This window comes from Podarcis melisellensis (genome assembly GCF_964234715.1).
Source record: "Podarcis melisellensis genome assembly, chromosome: 9".
NCBI lineage: Eukaryota > Metazoa > Chordata > Lepidosauria > Squamata > Lacertidae > Podarcis > Podarcis melisellensis.
In genome coordinates, this window is record NC_138541.1 from 2,941,353 (window position 1) to 2,956,126 (window position 14,774).

The 14,774-nt window shown below is 44.8% G+C and overlaps 1 protein-coding gene across 1 annotated transcript in view; it reads right to left on the reverse strand.

Moving 5' to 3' along the window:
• Positions 1 to 495: 495 nt before the first annotated feature.
• LOC309377675 (uncharacterized protein) overlaps positions 496 to 14,774 on the reverse strand; it is a 36,070-nt gene continuing 21,791 nt past the window's right edge. The window contains exons 3-9 of the mRNA XM_081925288.1: positions 14,358 to 14,468; positions 13,597 to 13,707; positions 12,399 to 12,497; positions 10,650 to 10,769; positions 6,911 to 7,062; positions 5,724 to 5,833; positions 496 to 867 (exon numbers count right to left, since the gene is read on the reverse strand). Of these exons, the coding sequence (XP_081781414.1) occupies positions 717 to 867; positions 5,724 to 5,833; positions 6,911 to 7,062; positions 10,650 to 10,769; positions 12,399 to 12,497; positions 13,597 to 13,707; positions 14,358 to 14,468 (854 nt within the window). The 3' untranslated portion in view covers positions 496 to 716. The remainder of the gene's footprint in view (positions 868 to 5,723; positions 5,834 to 6,910; positions 7,063 to 10,649; positions 10,770 to 12,398; positions 12,498 to 13,596; positions 13,708 to 14,357; positions 14,469 to 14,774) is intronic.

Consider the following 14,774-nt stretch of genomic DNA (forward strand, 5'->3'; position numbering starts at 1 on the left):
AGCAGTGCAGGACAAGAGGGAGTGTGAGGGGAATCAGAGCTTACAGGGTTAACAACTCAGACTCCTAGTGTCATCCTGCGTCTTCTGGGGAGGAGCTTTCTCCACTTCTGGAGAACCTGGTTTCTTTGTTCCGTCTTACTTTCGGTTTTGTCTGGCCCAGAGGATGTTTTTTGTGCCAGACACCGGCTGATTTATTACTGCAGTAAATAAACGCTGATAGCTCTATATGTGAGTAATGTTAGCTCTGTATGAGAGTAAGGGTGCCAGAATTTCCAGTGATGAAGCCAAAGTTGTATTTGTGATTAGTCTGCTAGATGTGGACACCAAACGCTGGGTGGCCCCCATTCTCATTGCCTGGCCTGCAGGGTTGTCCTTATGTGCCTTGTAAGGTAGTGGCGATGGAGATCAGAAGGGGCAATGGGGCATCAAACACACAGAATAAGGAAACAAATATTGGTATGCATTGCAAATAAATACATGAAGCAGAAAACAGGCTATGACTGGACCCTTCCATTCTTTATTTTTGTAGCCATCTACATTTGAGTTTGCAGAATAAGGTCTTTTCAAGGTGTTTTTGAGGGCTGATGCCAGAGAGTCCCATAATCTAGATGGCAGGGTGTTGATTGTGCATTAAAACAGCAGGGTGGGATGATCTCTTGGTTTTGCTTTTGTGTAGTGATCATGAGATCCAGTTTCATTCATCTTAAAGTGTCTTCTTAGAGCCAAGCATCATCTGGCACCTTCTTACAAATATAGGGCATTTGTAGATGACATTCTAATGCTATCCAGCAAGTATCAATGCAATCAAAGGTCATTGCAGTGCAGTCATGGTTCAATTCATCATGTAGCGAATAATAAATCCAGTACCTGAAAAGAAAAGAGCAGCACTGATCAATCAAGATTGGATGTCTACTTCCTCACGTGCTCCCCATGCCTTCTACCATTAAAAAGAGGTTCAGCTCTTTCTCTCTTAACATCCACCCACAAGTGTGATGGAATTTTCTCCCCAGATTTTAGAATTTTAACCAATTTTTTGAAAAATCTGTGGGTCAAGACTGTCTCTTCTCTTTTTATATGAATTGATTTCTCATAGTAAAGGTAAAGGTAAAGGTACCCCTGCCCGTACGGGCCAGTCTTGACAGACTCTGGGGTTGTGCGCCCATCTCACTTAAGAGGCCAGGGGCCAGCGCTGTCCGGAGACACTTCCGGGTCACATGGCCAGCGTGACATCGCTGCTCTGGCGAGCCAGAGCCGCACACGGAAACGCCGTTTACCTTCCCGCTGGTAAGCGGTCCCTATTTATCTACTTGCACCCGGAGGTGCTTTCGAACTGCTAGGTTGGCAGGCACTGGGACCGAGCAGCGGGAGCGCACCCCGCCGCAGGGATTCGAACCGCCGACCTTTCAATCGGCAAGTCCTAGGCGCTGAGGCTTTAACCCACAGCGCCACCTGCGTCCCTATAATTTCTCATAGGAAACTACATAGGATTTCTCATAGGAAACTACAAAATAGTGAGGGTGTCACTTTGGAAGGCTCAGAAGGTACACTCAAGAACTGTCAGTCAATTTAGTTTGGGCAGTATCCAATACAGTACTCCTGCTATTGCCAGGGTTTCCATTTCTGCAACAGAACTGGCCCTCTCTCCTTTCCATATGCACCCACATCCTCCTCAGATCTGCTCTGGACCGTTGTGGGTGTTGAGAGATCCTTACTCTCTCGTAGCAGAGTTAGCACAGTAGTGATTGTTCTGAGCATATTAAAACCATGTTAGATTGGCATCCGCCTTCATCCACCTCATCTCACATCCATCACCCACCCCATGCATGAGGAGAGCAATAACACTATACAGAAACAAAAATAGCTATGTCTACAAATGAAATACAAAATATAATCTATAACCACAAAGCCATTATACAGTTGCCTGAAATTATATGATATCTCTCACATATATATCTTATCTAAATCTTACATGCTGATTCTATGTTTACTCTAATCAATTATCCATAGTTGATAAAGATATCACCCTAGCCCCACACTTATTGTCAATTCTGGTAAGGCCTTGCATTCTCCAGTGTCCATTGTATACTGAATCAAGTCGCACTACACAGCACTAAAATTCTGTGATAAATGTATTCTATAAATCCCTCTTTTTTAAAGCTCTCTATGAATCTATTAAATTGAAATTACTGGTAATGGTGTAGTAGTTTTTTTTTTACTCCCACGAGATGTTTGGGTGAGATCTACCCTTTGATCAAGTCTAAGATCACATACAGCAGTGGTTCCCAATTGGTGGTCCATGGACCACCCACCCAGGGGCTTCTTGGTGCCATTCAAATAACAAAAACTACCACAGAGGTATTAACATGTTCAAAGGTAGGGTGGCCCATGGCTTGGCTTTCGAAAAACAAGGGTCTGCAGTATTTAGCTAACTGGGAACCACTGGCATACAGGGTTTAAGTTCCCAGCTAGTATTATACAAGCCCACTGCCACTTTGTAAAGTTTACTCAATACTTTTGCCAAAAAGGATTAGTGGTTGGTATCGGGTGGAACCTTCTTCATGGGTCATTGCCTTGTTGTGGAAAAGGGGCTTGAATAACTCAGTGAAGGTATGAGCCATTCCATGCAGTGCCACCAAAGACGGACAGGTCATAGTGGAGAGTTTTGACTAAACGTGATCCACCTGGAGCAAGAACCGGCAAGCCACTCCAGTATCCCTGCCAAGAAAACTCCATGGACAAAAACAACAGGCATATAAAAGTTATGACACTGGAAGGTGATCCCCTCAGGTCAGAAGGGGTCCAACATGCTACTGAGGAAGAGTGGAGGACAAGTACAAGTAGATTCAGAGTTGATGAAGCAGCTGGGCCAAAGCCAAAATGCCACTCAGTTGTGGATGTGCCTGGAAGTGAAAGGAAAGTAAAGAATGCTGTAAAGAAAAATATTGCATAGGAACCTGGAATGTAAGATCCATGAACCATGGTAAGTTGGATGTGGTCAAAAATGAGATGGCAAGAATAAATATTGACATCCTGGGCATCAGTGAACTAAAATGGACAGGAAAGGGCGAATTCAGTTCGGATGACCATCATATCTACTAGTGTGGACAAAACTCCCATAGAAGTGGCTCTATGAGTGGCCCTGATAGTCAACAAAAGAGTGGCAAAAGCTGTACTGGGATTCAATCTCAAAAATGATAGAATGATCTTGATACAAATCCAAGGCACACCTTTTAACATCACAGTAATCCAAGTTTATGCACCAACTACCGGTGCTGAAGAAACTGAAACTGATCATTTCTATGAAGACTTATAACACCTTCTAGAAATGACATCAAAGAAGGATGTTCTTATTATAGGGAATTGGAATGCTAAAGTAGGGAGTCAAGAGATAAAAGGAACAACTGACAAGTTTGGCCTTGGAGTTCAAAACGAAACAGGGCAAAGACTAATAGAGTTCCATCAAGAGAACAAGCTGGTCATCACAAACACTCTTTTCCAACAACACAAGAGACGACTCTACACATGGACATTACCAGATGGGCAGCATTGAAATCAGATTGATCATATTCTGAAATATACTCAGAGTCGCAAAGTGATTTCATGCTCTTTATTCAGCTCATAGTGGTGAGGAGGAATGAATAAATGTCCCCTCAAAGTATCTGCTTTATATACATTATTTACACAATAGGCTGCACATGATTGGCTAATTCTGGAATTCTACTGTAAGCCAATCAGGTTGTGGATTCACTGCTATCTGGAGCATGATTGGGTGGTTCCTGCTAACCAATCATACTGCTGCATTGTTCTAGGACCAATCAGACTGCTGCATTCTGAATCCTATTGTTCTAGGACCAATCAGACTGCAGCCTTTTGGAGTCTATTGTTCTAGGACCAATCAGACTGCTGCAGTTTGGATCCTATTCAACTCAGTACATAACATATTCTTTGCAGGCAAAGTTGGAGAATTTCTATGTGGGACAAGAAGCTACATTTAGAACTGAACATGGAACAACTGATTGCTTCAAAATTGGGAAAGGAGTATGACAAGGCTGTATATTGTCTCCCTGTTTATTTAACTTATATGCAGAATTCATCATGTGAAAGGCTGGACTGGATGAATCCCAAGCCGGAATTAAGATTGCTGGAAGAAATATCAACAATCTCAGATATGCAGATGACACAACTCTGATGACAGAAATGAGGAGGAATTAAAGAACATCTTAATGAGGGTGAAAGAGGAGAGCACAAAATATGGTCTGAAGCTCAACATAAAAAAACCGAAGATCATGGTCACTGGTCCCATCACCTCCTGGCAAGTAGAAAGGGAAGAAATGGAGGCAGTGAGAGATTTTACTTTCTTGGGCTCCATGATCATTGCAGATGGTGACAGCAGTAACAAAATTAAAAGAGGCCTGCTTCTTGGGAGAAAAGCGATGACAAACCTAGACAGCATCTTAAAAAGAAGAGACATCACCTGCTGACAAAGGTCTGTGTAGTTAAAGCTATGGTTTTCTCAATAGTGATGTATGGAAGTGAGAGCTGGTCCATAAAGAAGGCTGATCGCTGAAGAATTGATGCTTTTGAATTATGGTATTGGAGGAGACTCTTGAGAGTCCCATGGACTGCAAGAAGATCAAACCTATCCATTCTGAAGGAAATCAGCCCTGAGTGCTCACTGGAAGGACAGATTGTGAAGCTGAGGCCACCTCATGAGAAGAGAAGACTCCCTGGAAAAGATCCTGATGTTGGGAAAGATGGAGGGCACAAGGAAAAGGGGACGACAGAGGATGAGATGGTTGGACAGTTTTCTTGATGCTACTTATATGAGTTTGACCAAACTGCAGGAGGCAGTGGAATACAGGAGTGCCTGGCGTGCTCTGGTCCATGGGGTCATGAAGAGTCGGACACGACTAAACGACTAAACAACAACAACATTGGGAGATTTTGATCTAGGAGACATTGCCAAATTTAAAGCAGCCCTCTGTTCATCCATTCTTGGTAAAAAATGCCAGACCAGTTCGCTCTTCTACTACCAAGCTGTGGATGAGAGATCTTACTCTGACCTTGTACATCCATCAACACAAGCTGAAAAGAGTTGTTAGATACTTAAAGGAAACCATGAACTGTCTTAAACTGCCAGCTGACAGCAAAAACAATTAGGAATCTGTCAGGGCTTCTTCAGTTGTGATCCCTGCTCTGCAGGGGTTGGACTAGATGACCCTTGGTGTCTCATCCAACTCTAAATTTCTATGTGTCTATGATTCTATCCAAGAGAGTAACATGAACTACCCTCTCTTACACACTTACTTCATCTGCCACTATTATTTTAGGTTTGAGAATGCTGGTTATTCAGATTGTTTAGCAGATAACAGCAGAAATACTTTCCTAAAGAGAGGGTAGCTCAGCTTTAGGTCCCTACAAGTCCTTTTGAAGCTGAGCTAATCAGCACAAACCAGTTTAAAAAATGCCTTCATCCTCTTCTGAATTACCACATTCATTAGGTTAGAGAAGCAGGAAGAGGAGCCTTCCCGCCTCTCCAACCTAGTGAGAAGCAGCAGTCACTCACCTGGACAATGATGTGGAGGAGTACATATGCAGATCTTTGGTAGTAGAGAATATTACATGACATAATATATTTGGAGAGGGAAAGGATCAATTACATAAACAGAATCTGCAACTTTTGGGAATGCATGCCATTAGCAAATATTTCTTCAAAAACTTACTCGTCTTCAGGTAGCCTCCCTGACAGCCATTTCCATTCCATATTCTTGTCTTTAAAGAGTCCAATCCAAAAAAACTTTCTACGGCTTTTTACTTGATGGTTTATAAAAAACTATGGTAGGGGTGGAGAGAAAGAAAAAAACAGAAAATCTTCAGTAGGAATGAGGATCATCCCAAAACCTTTCTAGACAATTTCCCTTTCTTGGAGAGACTATAATCCTTTGCAGACATTGAACAGACATAGAACAAATACATTTCAAAAGGAGCAGGTGTCACAACTGAAGACCCAATTCATATTTTTTTGGGAAACAATGATCAAAATTATACATAGTATTCCAAGTATGGTTGCATCAAGCACCAAGAATAATTTCGTATGGAGGATGTGCTATTGTCCCCCTGATCCAAATTATGATGATGCTTATGATTGATGATGATGAAATCAAGGATGTATTCCAAAGATGAAATATTGTAGTGAAGGGTAACTTCACCTGCCCTCACCAAGACTGGCTACATATGTCTTCCAGTCATGACACAGAGTTAAAATTTCCAGATACTATAAATGACTTTGCCATAGAACAGTTGGTCTTGAAACCAGCGCGACAGTGGTGACCTGTGTAGCAATTACTCTAATTTTGGGACTCATGCTTGTTTGTTGGTTCCAGAGACACTGGAATCAGTCTAGTTGTGGTATGCTTAGTGGGCTGATGGTGGGGGCTCAGCCATGTCTGTGCTCTGCAGCACCCCAGTAGCCCCTCTGCCTGGGCTAAGGGGCTGGGAGAGGGAGATACCTTGCAAGCTCTTGTAATTTCCATGATACTCTCATGTCAGAAGGTTAGAGTGGTGAGGGAAGCCTTTTTCCTAAGCACTCAGTATATCTCAAAGAGCAGAGGAAGAATCTACAGGAAATCCAAGGGATAGATTCCCCTCAGGTATCTCCTCCTCCTCCTTCAAGGCCTCCTTCCTGAATGCCAGGTTCAAGCTATGAGAGTTCAGCGGCTCTAAGAAACCTTAGTTAGCCCCAGATGGTAGCAGCTGGTCCCTGCCCCACCCACCCCTTAGCTTGACTGATGGCATTACTGTCTTGGCTCCATATAGGTGGATTGGAACTTCTTAATTGGATAGTGATGATAGGAGCACTTTGACTCAAGAAGATCCCCTACCTTTTTCAATACTCGGCTTTGATGCTCACCTGTTCTTCCACTGTTTCTACAGAAATGAGTTTGGCGCCTTCCCTCTCACACTTTTTTTGTGAATCCATCCATGAGCGTAGCTCAGCAGAAAACAGATAGAAAGCATTTGAAAATATAACCCAACCTTCTTTCAAGTTTCTAGTAAGGATGTCTTTGAGTCAAGGCAGAGGGAGAAGAGAAAAAGAAAACAAGATAGGGAATTTAAGGGGAACAAACTTGTACAGTGGTGCCCCGCAAGACGAACGCCTCGCAAGACGGAAAACCCGCTAGACGAAACGGTTTTCCGTTTTGGAGGCGCTTCGCAAAATGAATTTCCCTATGGGGTTGCTTCGCAAGACGAAAAAATATTGCGAGTCCCCGCAGTTTCCCCCCGCTTTTTCCGCCCTTTTCCTAAGCCGCTAAGCCGCTTAACAGCTGATCCGCTGATAAGCCGCTTAACAGCTGATCGCTAGAAGCCGCTAGACCGCTGTAGTGCTAATCCACTAAGCTGTCAATGGTCTTGCTTTGCAAGACGAAAAAACCGCTAGACGAAGAGAATCGCGGAATGGATTCTTTTCGTCTTGCGAGGCACCACTGTATTTCTGTGCAGATTTCAATTATTTTTGTTAAGTTCATTTCTGCGACCACCTGATAACATATATTCATCTAGGAAGCTCAAAAAGATTAAAATAAGAACAACATTAACTCTTCAACCCCTTCATGCAGGGGGAGGGGCGCATAGTTGGAACAGGGAGCACAGTCAAGAACCTTTTATTTGAGGGAATAGACAAAAGATGCAAGTCCCCTCACAGGCCTTATCTGAACCCCAGGGGCCTCACCTACTTGCTTCCACCTGGATACCTAGGGCAACATCAGGGCAAACGTGAAGGTTGGGAAGAGGGAGTAGCTGTGGTTTGTCAAAATTCTCTTTCATTCTCCAGGCTAACTGTCCAGTTGCGGAGGTGGGGAGGGGAATCTAGAGTGTGTATTCCTGGCATTGGGCAACTGGGACAGATGAGGAATTCTGCTGCTTTACCACCCGCTTTTCTGCCTAGCTGTCTCCCTGCCTGAGCTTGCAGGTTTATTCCAGTGAGCTTCCAAATGGCTCTGGTGGATTTTCCAGCTGATATGACTGGGGCTCCTGGTGAGCTTTGCCCAAGCTCTGGCACAACTGACTACTACTACTGCTGCTACTACTACTACTACTACTGTGGTTGTTTTTGTTTAGTCGTTTAGTCATGTGCCTCCCGCAGTTTGGTCAAACACATGTTCGTAGCTTCGAGAACACTGTCCAACCATCTCGTCCTCTGTCGTCCCCTTCTCCTTGTGCCCTCCATCTCTCCCAACATCAGGGTCTTTTCCAGGGAGTCTTCTCTTCTCTTGAGGTGGCCAAAGTATTGGAGTCTCAGCTTCAGGATCTCTCCTTCCAGTGAGCACTCAGGGCTGATTTCGTTCAGAATGGATAGTGTCAAGGAACTACAATTGGAGCCAGAGGGAGAGGGAGGGCTCCAGAGGGGTTCCGAAGAGCCTCCTGGGAGGGAGAGAAGCAGCCCATCTCCTGGGGAAGGAATTCAGCATAGCACCAGTGGAGAAGGGGGGCAGATGGGGGAAGCGGCGAGGTGGCTCCATGACTCCTCGCCAGAGACCAGCGGGGAGAGCACGGGTCCTCTGCTGCCCACACCCTCCCTGCGCAGAAGGCTTCCACGCAGGGGGAGTAGGCGGCAACTAGGCGTCAAAGAGCTTCTTTGCTGGAAGAAGTTCAAGAAATGCCCACTGACGGATTCTGCCAGTGATTGAGACAGCCACGGGTGAGTGGCTGTCCAGACAGAAAGGGATCACCCAGGTAGCCCAGCCAGGTGCGGCCACGATTTACGCACGAGCAACCCCTAGAACCATTACAGATAGGTTTGATCTTCTTGCAGTCCATGGGACTCTCAAGAGTCTCCTCCAGCACCATAATTCAAAAGCATCAATTCTTTGGCGATCAGCCTTCTTTGTGGTCCAGCTCTCACTTCCATACATCGCTACTGGGAAAACCGTAGCTATAACTATACGGAACTTTGTTGGCAACGTGATGTCTCTGCTTTCTAAGATGTTGTCTAGGTTTGTCATTCCTTTTCTCCTAAGAAGCAGGCATCTTTTAATTTCATTACTGCTGTCACCATCTGCAGTGATCATGGAGCCCAAGGGGCTGGAACAATTGCCTAGTGGATTTCCTGCTACAGCAGCATATTCAAACTCTGCACTGCCACTAGTTGAAGCCCAGCAGAGCTCCTTATGAACTGGAAACTGGCATTACTCCTGGACTGGTTGCACCCTAATCTGGCATCTGATTGACCTCTTGGCTGGGAGGCTCCAGTGGCCCCCAGTTCCTTCGCCTCTGATGACCCTGTCCACATCCAGAATTGTCCTGCCTTGCTCTCCACCTCTGTTACCAGGGCACTGGGCTAGGCTCCTACAAGGCTGCCATACCAGATGTTCAGGTCCACTGTCGGCATGTGGACCAAACACCCCACCGTCTGTTTGATGCCCCAGCTCCAGTCACTGCTACCACACCCAAGAACAGGGACAAGGTGAACGATCAGCCTGGCTCACAGACTGATGCACCCGATGAGAACCCTGCGGCCCAGGGTAAGGCTGAAGAATGGGGCCCCAACACTGCAAAACCAGACAGTGCAGAGTCAATGACACCAGTGACACCCATGACACCAGCTGCAGCTCCATGGGCATCCCCAAGGACCCAAGGCAACGAGCTTCACCACTCCCAGAGGGTGAGGCACTGCCCTCACCACTTTGATGACTATGTGTGTTGACGGGGATGTGGTTTTGTGCCTAAGAGGGAGGGGTGTTATGTATCCAGTGGTCTGTGTTTGCATGAACTTGAGTCTGGACTAAGGATTCTGAACCCCTGTGTTCTGATTTGATACATGATATCCAATCACAGGAAATTTCAGGATTTGGGCTATTGCCATTGGCCCTTAAACTCTCAGTTATGATTCTCAGCTTGGGAGTTCAGACAGCCAATCATATTGAGAGTGAAAGTGGTCCAGGACTTCAGAAATGTCTGTAAGCATTTGCTTAGCCCCTGTTGTCCAGTTCTGTTAGTTCAATAAAAGGTTCTTGCTGTGATCACTGGGTCTTGCTTGGTGGGAACCCACCTAAAATTCATTACCTATTTAGGAAGTGTTTCCAGTGAAGGAGAGCCCACCTTAGAGACCTGTGCAGATAAATGGAGGACCCTATTGTGACCTAGCTTTGTGGTCTGGGTACTTGCTGTGGCAACAGATCAGGCCCGTGGGTAGAGAGAGGGTTGCTATTGTCCACAGGTATTCTAACCCATATGCCAATGAGCCAATTGACTATGTGAGGGGGCTTGAGGGCTCCTTTCTGATGATGGGTTGTGAAACAGGAGAGAGATTTTGCTGTTGCACCAACCACCCCACTGCCCAGCAGTGCTATTCAAGAATCTCTCTCCCATGGGTGAATATAATAAAGGACAGGTCTTTTAGATGACCTGTTTTGATTGTCTCTTCTGTAGCAAAGAATGGCAGTCTTTTCTTTCCTCACCATAGAAGCTAAATCAATTCAGCAGATCAGGAGAGTTGAACTGAATTTCTCTGGTGTTTCCCTAGGGTGGCTGGGTGCCAAGGAGGGCAGCACTCTGCTCTGGTAGTAAGAGTTTTCACCACTTTCAGCTGGTGCAGACTCAGGGCAGGTTCTCACTGTGCTACAATTCTTCAGCATCATAGGGTAGCTTACCAATTTCCTTTTGCAGTCGATCATTTCTGTTGGCAAGATACCGCACTTCCTGTGATAGGTTTTGAGCTGCAGCGAGTATTTGGAAGTCTAAAGGTTTGAAACAGTTTAAGGCAGGAGTATCTGAAATAACAATCTGCAAATATTAAGAAACATTTTGGAACACTCTAGCCTGAATCAAGAAGCAGAGCTCCAGGATTGGGTTCTTATGAATATGAGGACAGACTTGATTCTCTTTGGCTGAGATCACCAATGGAAAGCCTCAGAAGACCCCTGCAGCTGGATCAGACCAAAGACCCATGCAATCCACTCTCCTATACTCTTACATTAAAAGTGGCTCATGAAGTATCTTTTATATTCCCCTCCTTTGTCCTCCTTTTCTGTTGGGAATCACAGGGTCACAAAACAATTCCAAAACTCCGGGCTGGAGCCGCCCAGAGTGGCTGGGGAGACTCAGCCAGATGGGCGGGGTATAAATAATAAATTCTTGTTGTTGTTGTTGTTGTTGTTGTTGTTGTTGTTGTTGTTATTATTATTATTATTATTATTATTATTATTATTATTATTATTATTCCCGCCTCGAGTCCCACAGTAAAACCAAATATACAAAGATTACTTTACGGTTTTCAGTTATGCTTTATGAAATCTAAGAAAATGCAGGCACCCACTCTTTTCCTGATGAATATTGGATTGCATTCCACAGAGAACTAAGCAGGATGTTATGTCACTGCAGGGATTTCTCCTTGTGCAATGCAATCTTCAGTCCCTTTCCCTCTCTTCGCATCTGTTCTGAAGTTTCTCCCCACCCTGGGGAGCAGCTTTGGTGATGTCATGCAGGGAGAAGTAGGGGCAAAGTTCCCTTGTGCCAGTGCTAAAATCTAGCACTAGCACAAACATTGTGAATTACAGTGTGATGGGGGAAGACAGCATTTCTAGTGGGGGGATGTGAGAATCACAACCATCTGCTTTTCTTCCTGCTGAGCAATGAAACCGTGATAAACTCTATTGCGTGATGAGTTTCATTGAATATGTGTTTTGCTCACACAATATGAATCCCAAAGTGAACTAAAGTGACGCGGCAGCCAATGCAATTCTGGGCTGCATCAATAGGAGTATAGCATCTAGATCAAGGGAAGTAATAGTGCCACTGTATTCTGCTCTGGTCAGACCTCACCTGGAGTACTGTGTCCAGTTCTGGGCACCACAGTTCAAGAAGGACACTGACAAACTGGAACGTGTCCAGAGGAGGGCAACCAAAATGGTCAAAGGCCTGGAAACGATGCCTTATGAGGAACGGCTAAGGGAGCTGGGCATGTTTAGCCTGGAGAAGAGGAGGTTAAGGGGTGATATGATAGCCATGTTCCAATATATAAACGGATGTCACATAGAGGAGGGAGAAAGGTTGTTTTCTGCTGCTCCAGAGAAGCGGACATGGAGCAATGGATCCAAACTACAAGAAAGAAGATTCCACCTAAACATTAGGAAGAACTTCCTGACAGTAAGAGCTGTTTGACAGTGGAATTTGCTGTCAGGGAGTGTGGTGGAGTCTCCTTCTTTGGAGGTCTTGAAGCAGAGGCTTGACAACCATATGTCAGGAGTGCTCTGATGGTGTTTCCTGCTTGGCAGGGGATTGGACTCGATGGCCCTTGTGGTCTCTTCCAACTCTATGATTCTATGATTCTAAAGGAATTGAAGTTTGTTTAAACTAAACATGTTCTAGCAAAAGTGAGGATTTGTATATAAAATGCTTACCATCCTTGTCCTTATAGTTTGAATCAATCCCAACAACAATGTTTCGAATCATGTTCATTGCCATTTCAATCTCCATTCTTTTTTTCATTTCCTTCTGATCTAAGGAGGAGGTAGGTAGAAACAAAATGAAGAAACTGTTTTCTAGCTTACTAGTCTGATGAGCTGGGGGAGGGGATACTTGGTATCAAACTGCTTTTAATATTGAATTTTAAATACTGACTTGTAACATGTTCCAGGACCTTAGGGCGAAGGCTAAATAAAAAATCAAATCAACAAAAACATAAATCCGAGTTCTATTAATATTTTCTGCTCACAGCCCTTATAGTGGTGTTTCCTATGCCTTGATTGTGGCTGCCCTACTGGTCTGAAGTCCTGTTTCTATTTGGCCTGTTGCTTCTGTCATCTGATGGTTGGCCTTCCATTGAAAGCTTTAGATTTTTTTGTTTTCTAGATACACCTGTCCTCTTTGTCCTACACACTTGCATTCGACAAGCTGCCTCATGCCCTGCCATATGCTCAAAATATGCAAATTCTTAGATAATTTGGTTCACTCCGCTCCGAGCTTTGCTTACTTTGGAGTGCCCTTCAAAAATGAATTAGCTTGGCAAATAGGTCAGGTGTTCATTTATCCAGTGCTGTTTTTCTGGAGAAAGAGGTGGCAAACTCACCTTGAATGCCTCCCTTGTTCTCTTAGACAGAGAACAACAGAGCCCACCTGAGAGGGGCTGGAACTGAGTCCTGATGAATTTCAGCTGCATAGATATTTAGGTAGGCTCTGGACCCACCCACTTTGGCCATGGCCTTATCCTCTGCAGCCTGTTTTCCCCAAGCACTTTCCTTCAAGGAACTGGAGCCCTGGCAGAGGGCAGGGTGGAGAGGATCAGGAACGGGGGATCTCCCTCAGCAAATGAGGATTACCGGTAGTTGGGAAAGGAGGAGAGAATTGCAACTGGGAAAACGAATTGCCCAGGGTGTTCCAGGGACTTGTGTTAGCCTATGCTTCTGTTCCAAGTGCTGGAACTCACTTATTCAGGGAGAACAAAACAGTGTCATTGCTCTCACTGGGTGACAGCTGTAACTCCCTCCGTGAAATCAAAGAGGGATGAAGGTGGATCCTGCCATCTCTTTTTGGAAATGCTGTTGGCATTGAAGGAAAGCCCGTGATATTAATTTCAAAGTATGCTAATTATGTACTTACATAGAAGGAAAATCAGCAGTGTCATGGCAGTGAGGATGAAAATCTCAAGTATGACAAATCTTTCACCCGTTGGAGATGTGATGAAAGCAACCATGCTCTGAAGACCAGATGCTTGAAGAAAGACAATTCTACTTTAGCCATCAGGAGCCAACATACCATTCCCAGCCCAGGAAAAGGGTTTCCATATGCTGTGGCAACCATCAGCTAGAGACAGTCAATTATTCAGGGGGTGGGCACTTGGGAGGATAAGTAGTTGGAGGAAGCAAAGCGAGATGCCTTGCTGCTTGAGGGAACTTTTCTGACCAATTTCTGGATCAGAAAACAGGAGCCTTTGTTACTAAATGACTTTCTGCTCCCCAAACAAATGACAAGATGCTCCCTCTGTACACATAATTCCACATACAAAAGCTGGGCTGGACTAGACATTGGTTCTTATTTGGATGTGGCTATTGGGGCAGCAGATTAACTGAGGAGGTGCAGCGCAGCTTGTGTGGTCTACCCATCTCTGCCCACCCCAGCACCTGCTACCTGAGGCAACTGCCTCATTCTGCCTAAGCAAAGAGTGGGCTGAATCCTGGGGTTTCTGTGGGGATTAAAGGATCTCCGGCACCCAAAGAGCTGTGTGGGCTTTTCTCTGCACTCCTCCCTAGCACAACATGACTGGTTCCACTCCCTGCCTGTCTCTCCATCAACTTCCCTTTCCCATGCATTCCTCTACTTTATGAGAAACCTCATTCCATATGACTGTGCTGTATACAGACCACCAGTTTCATCTGCTGTTGCTGCTGTTGCTGAATCCTTTCTGGGTGCTTCATTATCTATGGACTCTGCACGCTTTTCAGATGCTGGCGTCTCCACCCTTTCAGCTTTTTCTGCGAAACAAGAAGCCATTATAACATGGAGGATAAGTCTATGAACCCATTGGTTGGAGTATAAGTCTCTTGTCAAGAATGAGAGTTCACAGAATTCACTTTTGTTGTCCTGCACTTAATCTCCCTATTACAAGAACATAATTTTTAAAGTAGATACACATGTAGAAATGTAAATGTTTGCAATATTATAAAAGACGCAGGAGGAAATGACCAACAATAGGACCCACAAAGGGGAGGGGAAAGTCCAGGAAATTCTCTGGAATCTTGTTTTTATATTGTATGTTGACTGTAAAATTATAATTTGCA